This window comes from Eptesicus fuscus, chromosome 15 (genome assembly GCF_027574615.1).
Source record: "Eptesicus fuscus isolate TK198812 chromosome 15, DD_ASM_mEF_20220401, whole genome shotgun sequence".
In the NCBI taxonomy this organism is placed as follows: domain Eukaryota; kingdom Metazoa; phylum Chordata; class Mammalia; order Chiroptera; family Vespertilionidae; genus Eptesicus; species Eptesicus fuscus.
Window position 1 is genome coordinate 73,662,458 of NC_072487.1, and position 16,600 is coordinate 73,679,057.

General features: G+C 57.3%; 1 protein-coding gene across 1 annotated transcript; it reads left to right on the forward strand.

Annotated features, from left to right (window-relative positions):
• Positions 1–10,483: 10,483 nt before the first annotated feature.
• Positions 10,484–15,061, forward strand: CDK9 (cyclin dependent kinase 9). Its single transcript, XM_008152602.3, has 7 exons — positions 10,484–11,171; positions 11,634–11,715; positions 12,466–12,556; positions 12,914–13,080; positions 13,186–13,357; positions 13,516–13,664; positions 14,132–15,061. Exons 1-7 carry the CDS (start codon positions 10,732–10,734, stop codon positions 14,495–14,497), a joined length of 1,467 nt encoding a protein of 488 aa, XP_008150824.2. The 5' UTR covers positions 10,484–10,731; the 3' UTR covers positions 14,498–15,061.
• Positions 15,062–16,600: the final 1,539 nt, after the last annotated feature.

Below are 16,600 nucleotides of genomic sequence, written 5' to 3' on the forward strand. Positions count from 1 at the left end.
CCGTTTGCAGCCTGAGGACCTCCTCAGCCCAAGGGCTCCCTCCTTTCTCAGGCCACAGAGCTCCGGAGCCAGAGCAAGACTTCGGGGGCGGGGCCTGAGGCTTAAACCACGCCCCGACACGCCCCCCGCCCTCTGCCGGCGCCGCTCCACCGGCTGGGAAGGACACGCCCACCTTGGACACGCCCCTCCGCCTCCGGCCTCGCTCCGCCCTCTCCCCCCACTGTCGGCGTCCGGGGCCGGGAAGCCACGCCCCCTGGCACACACCCCCTCCCCGCCCGGCCCCTCCCCTCTCCAACCCCCACGTCCCCACTGTCCGGGTGCAGTGTGGAGAGACCACGCTCCTCCACCCGCCAGTCCCGCTCCCCCAAACGTCCAATGTACCTCTCAGACTTTGCTTTGCCTCAGAACGCCCCTCCCCTACATGCAATCCTTGCTGCTCCACGCCCGAATGAGGCTGAATTTAGGAGGGAACGGCAGCGCATCCCGGATGGTGGGGCAGCCAGGGATGGCGGAAAGCATTCCTGTTATCAATCATAAATGTAAGCATTCCCATATAGTGTTTGTGGTGTGCCAGGCACTGTGCTAAGATTTTATAAGTATATTATTCTTGAATTATCACCACAACGGTACAAGGTCGGTGCTATCGTTATGCCCATTTATCAGGTGAGAACACTGAGGTTCAGAAAAGGGAGCAGACGTGTCCAACAGCACGCAGTCAGTTGGAGGCAGAGTCTGGACTGGATTCATCCTGCAGATTTGCAGAGTCCTGCTCCCCCCATTGAAGGGGGTGGGTCTATGTTCTGATATCTTAGCACACAGAAGCTGTGCTTTTTTGTCTCAGGGCAAAGCCACTCCAGAAAGGTCCCAGCACCAGCCCTAGAGTTACTTTTGCTCGGCTATTTGTTTTTTCCTTTATCTCAATAGGCTCATCTGATCCGTGTGATTACACAAAGGCCCTTCCGGTTGAAGAGGTTCCTTTGGTTGGGGTGGAGGGGGTCTCCCAAGGGCATGAAGTACATGGCTGTGGGGTTTAGGAGGGGGCGGGTACAACGGGCTGGATGAGTGTGCAGCCCCTGCAAGCAAGCCATTTCCTGTCCAAATCCCAGCTCTGCAGCCTGGGCTGAGGCTCAGTCTCCCCACCTGGGAAATGGGGCTGATCATAGATTCTTTTACGGTTTTCAGCGAGTAACCTCTATTTTGACAGCCAGTAAAATGGGTGCTTACTAAATGGGAGCTACGGCCATATCCCCACTCTTTCTCTTTTTCCATGAACTCAATTCACCCTATCACCAAGCTAAATGACAAGCAGTTTTCTGGAGCAGGTGAAGCAGTGTTGCCCAGCAGAAGCAAGGGTGCTGATTTCCGAGTGATGGCCCTGGGCAGGGATCCAGGGATCAGGCTTGGAGTCCAGCCAGCAGCTGAGCCCGTGCTGGAGGCTGCCTGGGGCTTTGGAGTCAGGTGGGTCTTCGTTCAAATCCTGACTCTGTCCTTGGTTAGATGTGCAACCTGAGGGGAGCAGACCCTCCCTCTCTGAATCCGTTTCCTCAAATGGACAGAACCTATCTCCTCCCCAGTTTTGTTTTGTTTTTTCCTTGAAAAGTAATTGCAAGTGGAGGGCTCAGCATAGTGCCTGGTTTGCAGTAGGCACTTGGTTAAGGCGTGTTTACTTAGATGTGTGTGTGTGTGTGTGTGGGGGGTCCTCTCCAGGCTCTAATAGCAGGAGACTGGAGACCCCATCCCTGCAGGTCCTGCCCTCACCTTCCCCTGGTGGGCACCTACCTTTCTGGGGGCGCATTCCTGGAGTCTGTCTCCTCTTCTGTGTCCGTCCTGGGGTCCTCGGGCTCTCCCGTGGGGCTCGCCTCCACTGCTGAAGGGTTGGGCTTCCCCTCTGTGTCCTCCAGGGGGGCTTCGGTCTCCCCCACCTTCTCTTCGGCTGCCTCCATGCCTGGGGGGTCAGGCAGGCCTCGGGGCACCAAGTGGGGCTCAGGGCCCGCCTCCTGGGTCTCCAGGGCAGCCTGCCGGTTCTGGGACTTCTTGATGCTGGGCCGAGGCATGGTGCCCATGTGGCTGTACATGTCGCTGGAACGGGCATAGGCCGGGGGACTCTTGGGGACGGTCACCATGTCGTCCTGCGTGGCCTCGAAGATTTCCGGCTTTAGATTCGGTCGGATGGTGACGGGAGCCGAGGACCGTCTCAGAGTGAAGGACCGGGGGAGATTGGAGAGGCTCCCAAAGCCCTTGAACTTGAAGAACTCTGGCGGGGGGAGGAGAAGGGAAAGGAGTTAGTGGCAATGCCAGCAGCAATAATGACAGATACTAGGTACGTGCTGTTTGACTCGTTGAGGGTTCAAGGAGGGCACGCCTCACTAATTCTTATGGTATAACTTGGCAGCTTTGGAGCCAATTCACCAAATCCCTGCTCTTCCACATCCTTGCTGTGCAACCTCGTCAAGTCACTTGACCCCTCTGAGCTGCATTCTCCACATGAGTGGAATGAAGATTATAACACCCACCTCCTACGGTCGGCGGGAGGATTGAAGGAAGGCATGTAACTGACATGCTGACCATGGTGCCTGGCACACAAATAGCCTCAAGAAGTAATGAAGGGCCGAAACCGGTTTGGCTCAGTGGATAGAGCGTCGGCCTGCGGACTGAAAGGTCCCAGGTTCGATTCCGGTCAAGGGCATGTAACTTGGTTGCGGGCACATCCCCAGTGGGGGTTGTGCAGGAGGCAGCTGATCGATGTTCCTCTATCATCGATGTTTCTAACTCTCTATCCCTTTCTCTTCCTATCTGTAAAAAATCAATAAAAAAAAAATACTCATATGCCACTTTAAAAAAAAAAAAAAAAGAAGTAATGAAGGGAAAAAACAACAGAAGTAATGGAGGTGCTGGTCATGATGGTGATGCTGCTGCTGATCGCGACAATGCCTCTGCCCTGGTCAAACCTGCAGCACGCATTCCCTCACTGAGTGCTCAGCACAGCTCCACGGCGCAGTTGAATCCCCCGTTTTCCAGGTGAGGAAACTGAGGTTCAGAGACGTGACATGAACGCCCCCTCCCCCCCGGGTCACACAGCCTGCAGGTGAAGTTGCATGTGTGTGGGCGTGTGTACGTGTGTGTTGGGGCTTGGAGGGGGTGGGTGTTTAAGCACCTGGGGCGAGGGAGAAACGAGAAAGGGATTGTCAAGAGCCTGAGGGTCCCAGTCCCTGTGGTTCTCTCCTTCCTGTCAGCTGAGCCCTGGGTCTAACTCAGGCGGCGGTGCTCAGTGCTCGGGTGATACCATCTCCTCGTTTCTGCAGGGGGGCGTGTGGATTCCTCCTTCCGGTCCCCAGCGGTGGGGCTGCCCCTTCTCGCAGCCACCACCCCTCTGACCTCCAGATAAACACAAAGGAAAAACTCTAGCATTTCCCACTTCCTCAGCACCCTCTGCCTCCTCTGGTCCTCACAAGCACGCTGGCATATCGGTAAGATGCCTCTATTTGACGAGGGAGGAAACTGAGGCCCAGAGAGGGCAAGGGACCTGCCCAGGGTCACACAGCAAGGCTGAGCCTGGACAACGGTCAGTGCGTTGGGGCTTTCTTCCAGCCCTGCCCACCCCTCACTTGGTCTTAGCCTCTGCCTCCTTACAGACGTCAGAAAACACCAAGCTCCACTCTCAGAGAGCTCTGCCCTGGGGCAGGAATTGTGCCAAAAGCCAGAGGGGGGCCTCCCTTCTCAGCCCCACTTACTTGTCTCCTGGGCACCAGGGATCTGGAGGGAACAGCAATGGGGCAAGGAGGGAAACTGAGGCCCAGTCCAGGGACATGAGATTGAGCCCCGGTCTATAGCCTCACACGATCTCAGGCAATTCTCTGGGTCTCAGTCTCTTCATTGTGGAATGCAGCCATAAGCCTTGCCCTGGCCACACACACACACACACACACACACACACACACACACACGGTGCTGTCAGATCAAAGAAACCAGGGCCCAGGGCAGGCAGAAGTCAGCTGGGACCAGGAAGGGACTGACTTGGGGAAGCAGCCATGGGTGGGTGTGGCCCTTCCTTGAGTTGCTCTGGGTCCCAGTGTCACTGCTGGTGGGGACATGGGACAGCATCCCATGGCACGCGCGCACACACATACACACACACACACACACACACACGCCCCTGCCCTAGCCCAGTAACTCCCCAGCTGAGACCCCATGAGGACCAGGCGTAGAGATGGAGTGTGCAGCGGACTTCCCGGGCTCCCTGGACCCGCAGATGAGTGGAGAGACTGAGTCGGGGTAGGGAGAGACAGACACACAGCAGCACAGAGATGGAGAGCCAAACCGGCCAGAGAGAGAGAGAGCGACACTGGCCCAGAGTGATGGAGAGATGGTGACATGGGAACCCAGAAGCAGAGACCTCCGGAGAGAGACAGACATGGACCGAAAGAGAAACAGGAAGGAGACAGAGCCGTAGAGAGCAGATGCAGAGAGAAGCTGAGGTGCAAGGCCGGCGGAGGGACGCAGGGCCGGGCACTCACTGAACTTTCTGCTGGCCTTCTTGGGCCTCTCTGTCATCTCGGCGAGTCGGGCAGTGCTGCTGGCCTGCGGGCAAGAGGCTGCTCGAGCCTCTGGACATCGACGTTGCCTCCTCACCTCCCCTTCCCCTTTCTCACCCTCTCACCCGCTTCCTCTGTGTATTTTTAAACCAGTGAAACTCCCACAGCCCTACCCTCCCTATCCTCTCCGCAGGGGGCGGGGGCTGGGGCCTCCCTGAGTCCAGGCCCCTGTGGGCCTCCTCCTTGTCCTCAGCAGCAAGCAGGGGGGTGGGGGGTGGGGGGGGAGCAGACCACAAGCCCGTGGGACTGGAAGGTCTGGGGAACAAACCACTGGCTCTGGGAACAGAGCCCACTGGGCCGGGGACCGCTGGGGACCTGCCAGCAGCTGTCAGGGGGTCTGGTCTTTGGGCTGGGAGGGTGCAGGGAGTCAGGCCTGCGCAGAGGGCAGTTTATTCTGAGCCGCCTGGGGATGGACTGGCAGCAGTGCTTAGGCCTGTGGGCTCTGGGACTACCCAGACCCAAGTTCAAGTCCTGGCTGGCCACTGTGTCACTGTGTGATCCGGGCTAAGGCGCTCACCTCCCTGAGCTGTTTCCTCCCTGTGAGAAGGGTACTTGCCATGCCCACCTCACAGAGTTCAGGCTTGGTGCAGAGCCTGGCACTAAATTGGTGCCCACCAAGGCATGGTCACGCCTGTTCAAGCTAACCAGGGACGCAGTGATCATTTGGTCCACCCCACTGATTGTACAGAAATGGGGAAACTGAGGCACAGACAGGCAGAGGGATCGCCCCAGGCCATACAGTGGGTTGGTGGCACAAACTGGGTTACAACTTGCCCTTTGAAGTCCCTTAGCCCACAGCCTGGAGCTTCCCACCGTCCGACCCATGTGTGTGCGTGTGTGTAAGCTCTCATGGGCGGGACAGAGATGAGGAAATGAAACCCCCTAAACAGGTGAAGAGGATGGGGTGGGGCCACCAGACCCTGGGCTTCAAGTCCTACTTCTGTGGGCCACACACCAGCTATTGGAGCCTCTGAAGCAAGCGTGTCAAACGCAAAGGCTAACACGGGGCAAACAAACAAGGTTCAAGGTTAAAAAAAAGCCTCCATTTTCATAGAAACGTAGGTTTATTTCGATAGAGACATGCTGAATACAAAGGGCTGAAATAAGTGAGTCATCGTTAACATAAGATAATAGAACATTTTAATAAAATTAATATTTTTCTTGAACATTAACTTACCAGACACTAAATAACTGCACAAATTAATAAGCGTAATGCAATGCAAATAAACCTATTTTTCTTGTTCTCCGAAAGCGAAACATTTCCTGTTGCACATACGAAACCAGTCAGTACAAGACTAATGACGTGGCCATCGGCTGCTAAAATATTCGCTGCTGGTATTAGTGGAGAGAAGTGGTGCGCCTGCGCGTAAGGCGCGTAAGGGAAACGAATGCAACATGATTATAGTAATCAGTCATTAGCAAACGTTGTAGTTCGTTATTAATAATTATGTATAACAGGATATTGTAAAAATTAGGTTATGAAATTTTTATTAAAACGTTTCTTACATACCGTTATATTGGCTGGGCCGCAAAAATATTCGCCGTGGGCCACGGGCTGCGAGTTTGACATGCTTGCTCTGAAGCCTCAGTCACCTAATCTCTAGAATGGGCACAAGTGCAGGGTAAGCAGACAACCCACAATGGCGTGGCATTATTATCCAGGCCTCTGGCGCTAAACTAGGGCTGTGAGGAAAGGAACACAGCCCACGAGGCCAAGGCACCAGACAGGCATGGAGCTAGAAGCTTCCACTGTGAGGCATATCCTGGTACTGTCCCATTTCACAGATGAGGAAAGCGAGGCTAAAGAAGACCAGAGACTAGACAGACATGCAGGTGCCCTAGCTCCCAGGCTGGTGCCCCTCCCATTTCTGGGTTGTTGTTAGAAGAGGGAGAGGGGCCTGTGGCCTGGCAGTAGCTGAGGGTCCCTGGCTTTTGTCCCAGGAGGCAGCCCAGGGACTTGGACTACCTGCTGAGGCCGTGGCATCAGCCAGTGCTGGCTTCCCGGCCAGGCCCACTCTTACTAAGTGATCCTTCATGAGACTTGGCCGCTCTGGGTCTCAGTGTCCCTATCTGTGAAATAGGTCTCACGGCTCCGACTGCCTGGGGTAGTTGGATGAAAGGAGCCAATGCTGGCCCAGGCCAGCACGCTGTGGCTTCAGCAAACCTTGGCAGTTGGTGCTGAGGGACGGGCATGGGTTGGGCCAGGAAACCCCAGCCTCAGGCACACGGTGCGGCCACCTCGAGGCTGTGTTGGGGGGCGGAGTTGCCTTGTCAGAGCTGGGGGCCCTGGCGTTGGCCCTGGCGCCAGGGCAATTGCAACATCCCGGGGAGAATGAATGGGGCTCAGTGTGGCGGCTGGGCCGAGCTCAGAGCCCCCTTTGTGCTGCCTCAAGTGGCCGTTGGGAGTGCGGCTGGGGACCTGCCGGCGGGTGGCTGTCCCACAGGCCCTCCTCAGCCGGTGCCGGGGCCAGCCACACTCGGCCCCACAGCCCCGACCCACAATGCTCTCCGTCCCTGCGGCCTCGGGCCGGACCCACACTAGAATGCGGCTCCCGTTGAGTCCTGCAGGTCTAGATTGAGCCACACTGCCCCCGGGAACCCTGCTCTGATGGCCGTCCCCTCCTGCGTCCTCAGTCTGGGACTCAGTTGCCTGCAGTTTGGCCAGGTCCTGTTAGGCCTTCAACTTCACAGTCAAAGGCATTTGACTCAAGCAACCCTGAGTTCAGACCGCACCTACATGATCTTGGGCGTGTCAATCACCTTTGAGCATCATTTTCCCCATTACTAAAATGGGACAAATATAACATCCCTCGCATGACCCTGTGGCAATGAAGTAAAACATGTATACTGAGTATCATCATCTGACTTGTGTCTTTATCTGCACGTTCCGGACAGACCTCGGGCCCCGGAGAGGAACTGGTCTTATGCATCCACACTGGCTCAGTGCCTGCTGCAGGCCTCAGTAGATTCCTGTCCCGGGCTGGCCCAGTTGTCTGGTTTTGGGGGCAGTGGAGGGTGATGGTAAATAACCCCAGCCTGTGAGAGGACCTGGCTTTGAATCCCAGCTCCTGGCTGTGTGGACTTGGGCAGGCCACTTCACCGCTCTGAGCCTCAGTTTCCTCTTCTGTAACTGGGGGCCAAAAATAGGAACCTCCTAAGAGGGGTGCTGTAAAGTTCCAGGGGTACAACCCATATCAACACAGGGCCAGGGAGAGTCAGGACCCCCCTAGTTGGGGCAGAATGTCCGAGGTGGTTTAGGGCTGTGGATACCACACAGCCATTCTCGGTCCTGTACCCCTCTATCCGGAGACCCCTCATTTCCCGGACATACCAGCAGCCAAGAGCAGCCCATTCCATGAGCCAGTCTTCCCCGTCCCTCCATACACCCCGCACGCTGTCCCTGGTCATGGGGAGAAAAAGGAGGGTCCAGGCCAGGGTCTAACAGCTGGCCAGTAGCTCCCTTTCCTATCCTGAGCCTCAGTTTCCCTAACTGCAAGATGGCAGCAAGACCAGAGGCTCTCTCAGAGCCTGGTCAGTCAGCAAACATTTACTGAACACTGGCCACATGCCTGGTCTCACTGGCTTAGCTGATCCATGGAAGCAGGAAACGCTTCCCTCAAACCAACAAATCGGTCGGTGAGAAATCCTTTCCAGGTAGAACCTCACTTCTTCTCTTCCGCCTGAGTGGTCTGGAGTCCCGGCCTTCTGAAGGGCTTCTGACCCCTCCTGCCTGCCCTCCTTCCCCTGGGAAGGCTGGGGGCACAGGGCCCCGAAGGGAAGTGACTGGCAATGTTGGGGTTCAGGCCAGAGACGGTGGGGTGGAGGTGATGACACCACCGGAACCTTCGCTGAGGCTTCTTCTGCCCACAGGATGTGACTTGGGGAGGGCTGGTGGGAAGTAGGCAGGGGCCCTGGCCTAAGAGTCTGCCAGTGAAAGCCACCCAAACCATGGCAGACCCCGGCTGCTGCTATCCCCTCCCACCCCCCATCAGCATCCAGGGCCCCCCTCCTGGTGCTGGGCCATGACTGTGCCCTAGCCCCATGCCCAGCCCACATGGGCAGGGTCCTGACATGGGTACGTGCTTGGGGTTTGTGCCAGACTGACCTGGTTCAACTGCAATGTGGCCCCAGGCCAGCTGTTTGGCTCTGGCCAGGGGATGTCACCTCTGAGTTTCCGCGTCCTTATGTGTACAATGGAAGTGATAAAAGTACCCGCTTCCTATGGCTAGGTGAGAATTGAGGTAATTCTCATAAAATGCTAAGTGTACGGCTCGGATCCCTTATTTTCCCTCAATAAATTATAATTACTACAATTATGTTCTCCCCTCTTGCCCTCGCCACCCCCAATTTAGCATTGGTCTGCTTTCTAATAGTGCACCCATGAGGCTGACCCCAGGTCACTCCCTATGTCACTCGACTGCTGGCTCCACACTACCCTCAGGAGAGGGCTCCCTGCTCCTCACCCCACCCTCAAGGCCCTCTCTGGAAGCCCCCCTCCCCCCCCCCCGCCCCAGAACAGGGTCTCTTGGAACACCAGGGTCACCAGACCCACTTCTGCCTCCTCCTGGGAGGCTGCTTCAAGGCCTGGAGGGTTTCCTGCAGGTAGAGAGGTTCTGGGGTGCAACCAGGGAGCACAGCGCTAAAGGCAGGAAGGGCTGGGACGTTAGGAAACAGGAGACGGTGTGGCCACAGCCTAGGAGGGGAGCTGGAACGAGCCTCCAATGTCGCAATTGGGTTTTCCCCGGAGACAGTGGAGGGAAATGCATGCAGACTCGCCTCAGAGTGATCTGGTGGGTGCTGTGAGGGGGACTGACCGAGAGGCCAGACCGGGAGGCCAGAACTAGCCATCCATGGGCAGAGGACTGGAGAAGAGGTACAAAACGGCTTTGCTGGGGCTGATAGTGGAGTAACTGGAGCTGGAGGAAGAATCAGGAGGCCCCCGGAGCCAGGGAAATATCAGAAAGATGCTGGGGAAAGTCGGGTCAGGGGAAGGGGGCACAGGGTCCCGGGGAGACCCTGGGTGAGTAGTGGCTTGGTGCTTAGCGTGAGGATAGTAGGCCTCCCACAGCACCATTGCTACGTTCCTGGCCAGACTGAACAGCCTGCTCAGGAGGATCCTCTTCACACAGACTAGGTTTGAGTCCCAGCTCTGTCGCTATGTGAACTTGGGCAAATCACCTCACCTCTGAACCTCAGTGGCCTCTTCTGTAAAATGGGTTTGTGATCCTAGGAGGCTGTTGATTCGGGATTCAGCAGGAACGCCTAGCACTTCTTGTGCACACAGGGCTGCTGAGTGAATGCTAGCTATTTTTGTGATTACTGACCCAGGGCTGGACCGGCTCCAGCTCAGCTCGGCGAGGAGGGTCCTGTGGTTTCATCTGTCTCCAGAGAACAGGGGTGTCCTAGGCTGCAAGGCCCGAGCGTTGCTTGCTGGCCCCTTCCAGTGTCGCCGCGCCCCCTGGCGGCCATCGGTTGCCATGTCAACGGTGGCAAAGGCCCGGGGAGGCGGCGGCGGGGCCGTTCTCTCCTCCCAGGACCTGAGGCCGCTCCCAGGCTACCTCCCGCCTTCACCAGTGTGTGTGTGTGTGTGTGTGTGTATGTGTGTGGGTTGGGTGGGGGGCACTCCGAGCCGGGGAGGAAGGGGCTCCCCGCGGCAGCTGGAATGTGGCGGTAAACTGAGGCACGCGACGAGGCGCCCCGCAGCCAGGTGTCGACTGTGGGCCCCACCTCCGAAGGCGGAGGAGGGGCCGCGGGCGGTGACGCGCCGAGGGCCGCTGGCGGACGGCGGGCGGGCGACGGCGGCAGGTGCGGCCGCGGAGGGCGGGAGGGAGGGGGCGGGTGGAGGGGGAAGGGAGGGAGAGAGGTCTGGGCACCTCCCCCTTTATAACGCGCCCCCTCCCGGGCTCTGGGGCCGCCTCCTCGTCGGCTCTTCCCGTCTCGCCCCCTCTCCCGGCCGCCCCGGGCCCGAGCCCGGCCAGGGAGCCCCCAGGCCTCGGCTTGGGGGCCGCCCCCCCGCTCGCCGCCCCGCGCAGCCCGGCGGAGGCGGCGCCGTCGGAGGAGGAGGAGCAGGGCACTGCGGCTGGCCCGGGATCGGGCGCCAGAGCGGCAGCGGCTTCGGCAGCAGCGGCGGCCCGGGCCAATGCAGCGGGACGCACCGCCCCGAGCCCCAGCCCCGGCGCCTCGGCTCCCCGCGCCCCCGATCGGGGTCGCTGCCAGCAGTGGCGGCGGCGGAGGCGGGGGCAGCGGTGGCGGCGGAGGCGCCTCTGCAGCTCCGGTGCCTCCTGGCCTCCCGGGAACTACAAGTCCCAGGGGGCCTGGCGGCGGCCGACGAACGGAAGAGGCGGGGTCGGCGCCGCGAGGCCGGAAGTGGCCGTGGAGGCGGAAGTGGCGCGGCCGCGGAGGGGCCTGGAGCACGGCGGCGGGACCCGGAGCGGGAGCGGCGGCGTCGGCGGCGGCTGGGGGCGGCGGTGGCGCGTTGGAGGCGGCCATGGCAAAGCAATACGACTCAGTGGAGTGCCCCTTTTGTGATGAGGTGACCAAATATGAGAAGCTCACTAAGATCGGCCAAGGCACTTTTGGGTAAGGTTGGGCCCGGAGGGGCTGGGTGCCTTGGGCCTGCACTCCTCAGGGCCTGCGACGGGATGCACGGTGCCGGGCCCGAGGTGGCCAGGAGGCCACCTAGCCCTAGACTTGTCTCCTGGTCTTGCTAGGCTGCGCTCCATCCCGCCTGGGCCCGACGGAGCTGGCTGGCGGGGAGGAGCCTGAGGCCCGTGATGGGAAATGGGGAGGGGTTGCAGAGAGGAGCTTGTGAGGGGAGCAGGATCTCCCCGAGAGCGGCCTGGGTGAGAAGAGACTGAGGGGGGGGAAGTAGGGGCTCGGAGAGGGACCGCAAAGAGCTGGTGGTGGGGTAGCCGAGTGCCCTCGATACCAGGCCCCGCCCCGCCCGTGAGACCCTTTTTCCTGCCCTCCTCTTCTGGTGGGGGAGGGGCGGGCCCTGCGAAAATGGCCTGATGGGCTTTGGATCCCCCTCTCCACCTGCAGGGAGGTGTTTAAGGCAAAGCATCGCTTGACCGGCCAAAAGGTGGCTCTGAAGAAAGTACTGATGGAGAATGAGAAGGAGGGGGTGAGTATGGGTCAAATGGCAGGCAGCCGACTTGGGTTTCCACCTCGCTGCTTCTAGGATTCTCACGTGGAGACCTAACTTAGGTACAGCAGTGCTGGAATTTCCATAGTGCAGGGAACTTGACTTCTACATTAAATTTTCTACTTCAAATGTTTTAAAGTATTTGAAATTTTATTCTTAGGCAAATATGGTTAGGGCCAGGAGGGGGAGCTCATGCTTGCACTGAGTGCAGAGCGGTTTATGAAATTAGGAAGTCTTTAAACCTTTTTTCTTTAGCGTTTAATTTTGTTGAATATAAAATGAAAAATACGTGCAGTGGACTTAAAGGAGTGTCTAGTGCTCAACTGGAAAGGAGCAGGTCCCTCGCCCCACTTAGCCCTAGTGCAGTTCCAGGGACCTACTTCTTAGCAAGGACGTTTCTTAATAGCTCTTTTTGTGGTTTTTGTTCGTGCCCAAGTTAAACATGCGCAGAGCTAACATTTAAAGGTTAAAGAAGCAGTGGGGCATTTAGTGACTAATAGTGAAGTGATTAAGTATCACTATTTCGATTCACTGTCTCAAACCAACTCCTTGAGGAGTGCATACTGCTTTACACCTGTTTTTCAGAGAGGGCATCTGAGATAGCTGATTGCAGAGCCCAAGATTTTACTCTGTCTCCCAACCTGTGCCCCTTCGCACAGACTGTGGCCAGTTCCTTGGTGTGCAGTGCGCTCACTGCCTTTGGGCCCTCCCTGTCTTTCTCCCACACAGTTCCCCATTACAGCCTTGCGGGAAATCAAGATCCTCCAGCTCCTAAAACATGAGAACGTGGTCAACTTGATTGAGATCTGTCGAACCAAAGGTAAGTTGCTTGGCTCTTACTCCCGTTCTCAGATGAAGAAAATGAGGCTTATAACTTAAGGCTTTGTTTGCCAAGTTGGAACTGACACATTAAATCGCTTCTTCTTAACCCAAGCATACCTACTGAGACTGCTTTCTCCGGTCCTTTCGTCGTAGCTGGTCCTTCCCCAGGGCTGCCTCGGCCCCCGGCCCCGAGGAGGCATTCAGGACATGCTTGACCAGTGAAGGAACACACAGACGATGCCGGGTGTCCATGGGCTGGAGGGGTTTAGGAGCTGGTTGTGGAAAAATGAGTTGCATATGGGATTTTTTACTTTCTTCTTACCCCCTTCCCTTCTTCCCATTCTTTCTGCCTCAGCTTCCCCCTATAACCGCTGCAAAGGCAGTATATACCTGGTGTTCGACTTCTGCGAGCATGACCTTGCTGGGCTGCTGAGCAACGTGTTAGTCAAGTTCACACTGTCTGAGATCAAGAAGGTCATGCAGATGCTGCTCAATGGCCTCTACTACATCCATAGGAACAAGGTGGGGGAGGAGAGACCAAGGCTTGGTCTGACCTTTGCCCCCACTGCTGGGTGGGTTGGCTGAAGGACCTTTGGGAACCTGACAGCCCTCTTGCCCTTCCTACAGATCCTGCACAGGGACATGAAGGCAGCGAACGTGCTCATCACCCGAGACGGGGTCCTGAAACTGGCAGACTTTGGGCTGGCCAGGGCCTTCAGTCTGGCCAAGAACAGCCAGCCCAACCGCTATACCAACCGTGTGGTGACACTCTGGTACCGGCCCCCGGAGCTGTTGCTCGGTGAGGACCCCCGAGTGGGCAGAGGGGGCAGGGGCTAGGCACTTAGCCTGGCCTCAGCCCCCCCATTGCCAGGGCTTCTTGAGCCGCCGGCCCTGAGGCATTGCGTCTCAGGAGGCCCTCGGGCTCAAGGGGCCCTCCTGGTGCGCTCTTCTTCCCAGGGGAGCGGGACTACGGCCCCCCCATTGACCTGTGGGGTGCTGGGTGCATCATGGCGGAGATGTGGACCCGCAGCCCTATCATGCAGGGCAACACGGAGCAGCACCAGCTTGCCCTCATCAGCCAGCTCTGTGGCTCCATCACCCCTGAGGTGCGTGGCCAGGCTGCCCGGGCCCCTGGTCCCTGCAGGATGCAGGGACCCAGAAGTCTCCCTGGCAGGGGAGGAAGGGGGAGTGGAACAGAAGGAAAGCTCCTCTCTGGAGAGGTGGCAGGTGGAGGGACAGGGCCTGCGCTTTAGAGCCGCACAGGCTGTCTGCTCCATCTCCAGTTCTGTGGCCTTGGGCAAGGCATTTGGGCTTCTCACCTGACTTGAGTTTCTCTTCCGTGAAACAACTGCCTGTGTCCGCTGTGGCACACGTGTTCCGGGCGATTTATGTAAAAGGGCCTGGCACTCCACCTGGTCACTGCTGCTTTGACCTTACAGGGGTCGAGTTCACCCTCCAGGGGTGGTGTGGAAGCATCTGATCAGGGGAGTTTTAGTCCCTTCAGGTGCTTGACCAGTGGACAAGCCACTCATCTCCTGAACTAACTTCATCCTCTTTCCATGCCTTCCCCCAGGTGTGGCCAAATGTGGACAAGTACGAGCTGTTCGAGAAACTGGAGCTGGTTAAGGGCCAGAAGCGGAAGGTGAAGGATCGGCTGAAGGCCTATGTGCGCGACCCCTACGCACTGGACCTCATCGACAAGCTGCTGGTGCTGGACCCTGCGCAGCGCATCGACAGCGACGATGCCCTCAACCATGACTTCTTCTGGTCTGACCCCATGCCCTCGGACCTCAAGGGCATGCTCTCCACCCACCTGACATCCATGTTCGAGTACCTGGCGCCACCGCGCCGGAAGGGCAGCCAGATCACCCAGCCTTCCACTAACCAGAGCCGCAATCCCACCAATACCAACCAGACGGAGTTCGAGCGTGTCTTCTGAGTGGCGGCGCTGCTGCTTTTCCTGGGGGCTCTCGTCGTCTTTTTCTTCGGCTGTGTGACTCGCCCTGTGGAGACGGCGGGGCGTTGGAGTTTTCCTCCAGTGCATGTTTTGTCTTATTCCCGTCTGGGCACTGGGAATGCCATCCGAGTGGACTGGAGTGAAGCTTGGGCTCAGTGTCCAGGAGGGCACTGCGGCTGCCTCCCTGGTTCCCGGATCTCCGGAGAAGGTCCAGAGCGTCTCCACTTACCTTAGGACAGGGATGGGGTGTGCGGAGAGGTGCACCCCACCAGTGACTTTCTAGGTTCCCAGCATGATGGGAGGAAAGACAGGTCCTCACCCATCCCCGGTTTTTCTCTTGGCCCAAGAAACTTGCATGGGGACAACGAGCCTGGAATATGGGCTGCTCGTGGCCTGAGCCTCAGAGGCGCTGGGGCTGGCAAAACCTTGGTTTCTTCAGTAGGAGAATTTGATCATGTTTGTTTTAGTCGGTTGTTTAAAGACATTCCTGGACACAGTTTGACCAGTTACAATTAAAGTTGACTTTTTTTTTTCTTTTTTCACTAAGTGGCTGTATGCTTTGTTCTGTGTTCAGGCTCCCAGCTCTTACCCTGCAGCCAACAGGTTGGGCCTCACTGTTGAAATTTGATTTGTCAGATCTTAACTCATCTTTGTCCCAGTTCTTGTCCCCTGGCAGAATGGTACAGGACTTCTGTCTTTTTCCCCCCGTCTGGTCCCTTCCAGACTTGCCATCTTGCTTCCCAAAGGGCATGTGCTACGAAGCTCTCCGGCTCCTCTCCGCTCTGTCAGAGGGAAGACAGGTGAGACAAGGTCTCCTCGGCGAGGGGACTGGAGAGGGTCTTTGGTGAGCTGCGTGGGCAGAGACTAGCTGGGCGCAGTCCATTGTGGCCGACAGACAGCCGTGTTCAAACTTGACCCATGAGCACAGGCGGCTGCAAAAAGCCCTATCGATGGAATAACAGTTAGACCTGGAGTTTGCAAAGTTCCTTCCGGCTCTTGGGAGACAGTGGAGGGGAGATGACCAGCGAGCTGAAGAGTCTGCAGGGGCTTGAGGAAGGGGCGGTAGCTTGGATAAGGTGGAGGTTGGATCTTGGGGGCTCGGAGCTGGGACCCTTTGAGGAGCAGCACATCCTGAGTCAAGTTGGGGGCAGGTGTGTTTGAGGTGAATTCTGTATTCCCCCGGTGGAGGCCTCGTGAGGGCCCAGGTGGAAAGGTTGGCAAGGTCTTTCACCAGAACTGTCCTTGTGAAAATTGGCCCAGCTCACAGCTTCATACCAGTGGAAGTAAAAAGTTCTTGACTAGTGGGTTAGTTTCTTTTATTTTTTATTTTTATTGATTTCAGAGAGGAAGGGAGAAGGATAGACAGAAACATCAGTGATGAGAGAGTCATTGATTGGTTGCCTCCTGCACACCCCACCACTGGGGATCGAGCCAGCAACTCAGGCATGTGCACTTGGCCGGAATCGAACCTGGGACCCTTCAGTCTGCAGGCTGATGCTTTATCCACTGAGCAAAACCAGCTAGGGCGTGGATTAGTTTCTTGAGGCTGCCATACCCAGTTGCCACCGATAGGTGGCTTACAATAACCTCCATTCTGTTGGATCTGGAGGCCAGAAGTCCGGAATCGGTGTGGCTGTGCTTATGCTCGGAGGGAGAACACCCTGCTCCCTGCCTCCTAGCTTCCAGTGGCTGCCCCGTCCTTGGTGCCCTTGGCTTGTAGACATATCACTCTACTCTCTTCACGTGGTGGTCTTACCTTCTGTGTGCTCTCTCTTACGAGGACACCAGTCACTGGATTTAGGACTCACCATGACCCAGCATGACCTCATCTTAACCAATTCTGTCTATGAAGACCCTTTCAAACAAGGTTACATTGTGAGGTTCCGGGTGGACATGAATTTTGGGAGGATGCTACTCAACTCAGTACAGCTAGCAATCAAAGGACAAAACCAGCAAGGGGTCCTGCAGCTACAGCAACAAGGTCGCTAGGTTTTAAATGACATGACTGTTGCGGGAAAGCTCACAGGTCCTGTAATTGTTCAAGGTCCGGGTTTTTCCTCTGAAGGATCAGGTTCCTATAAAAGG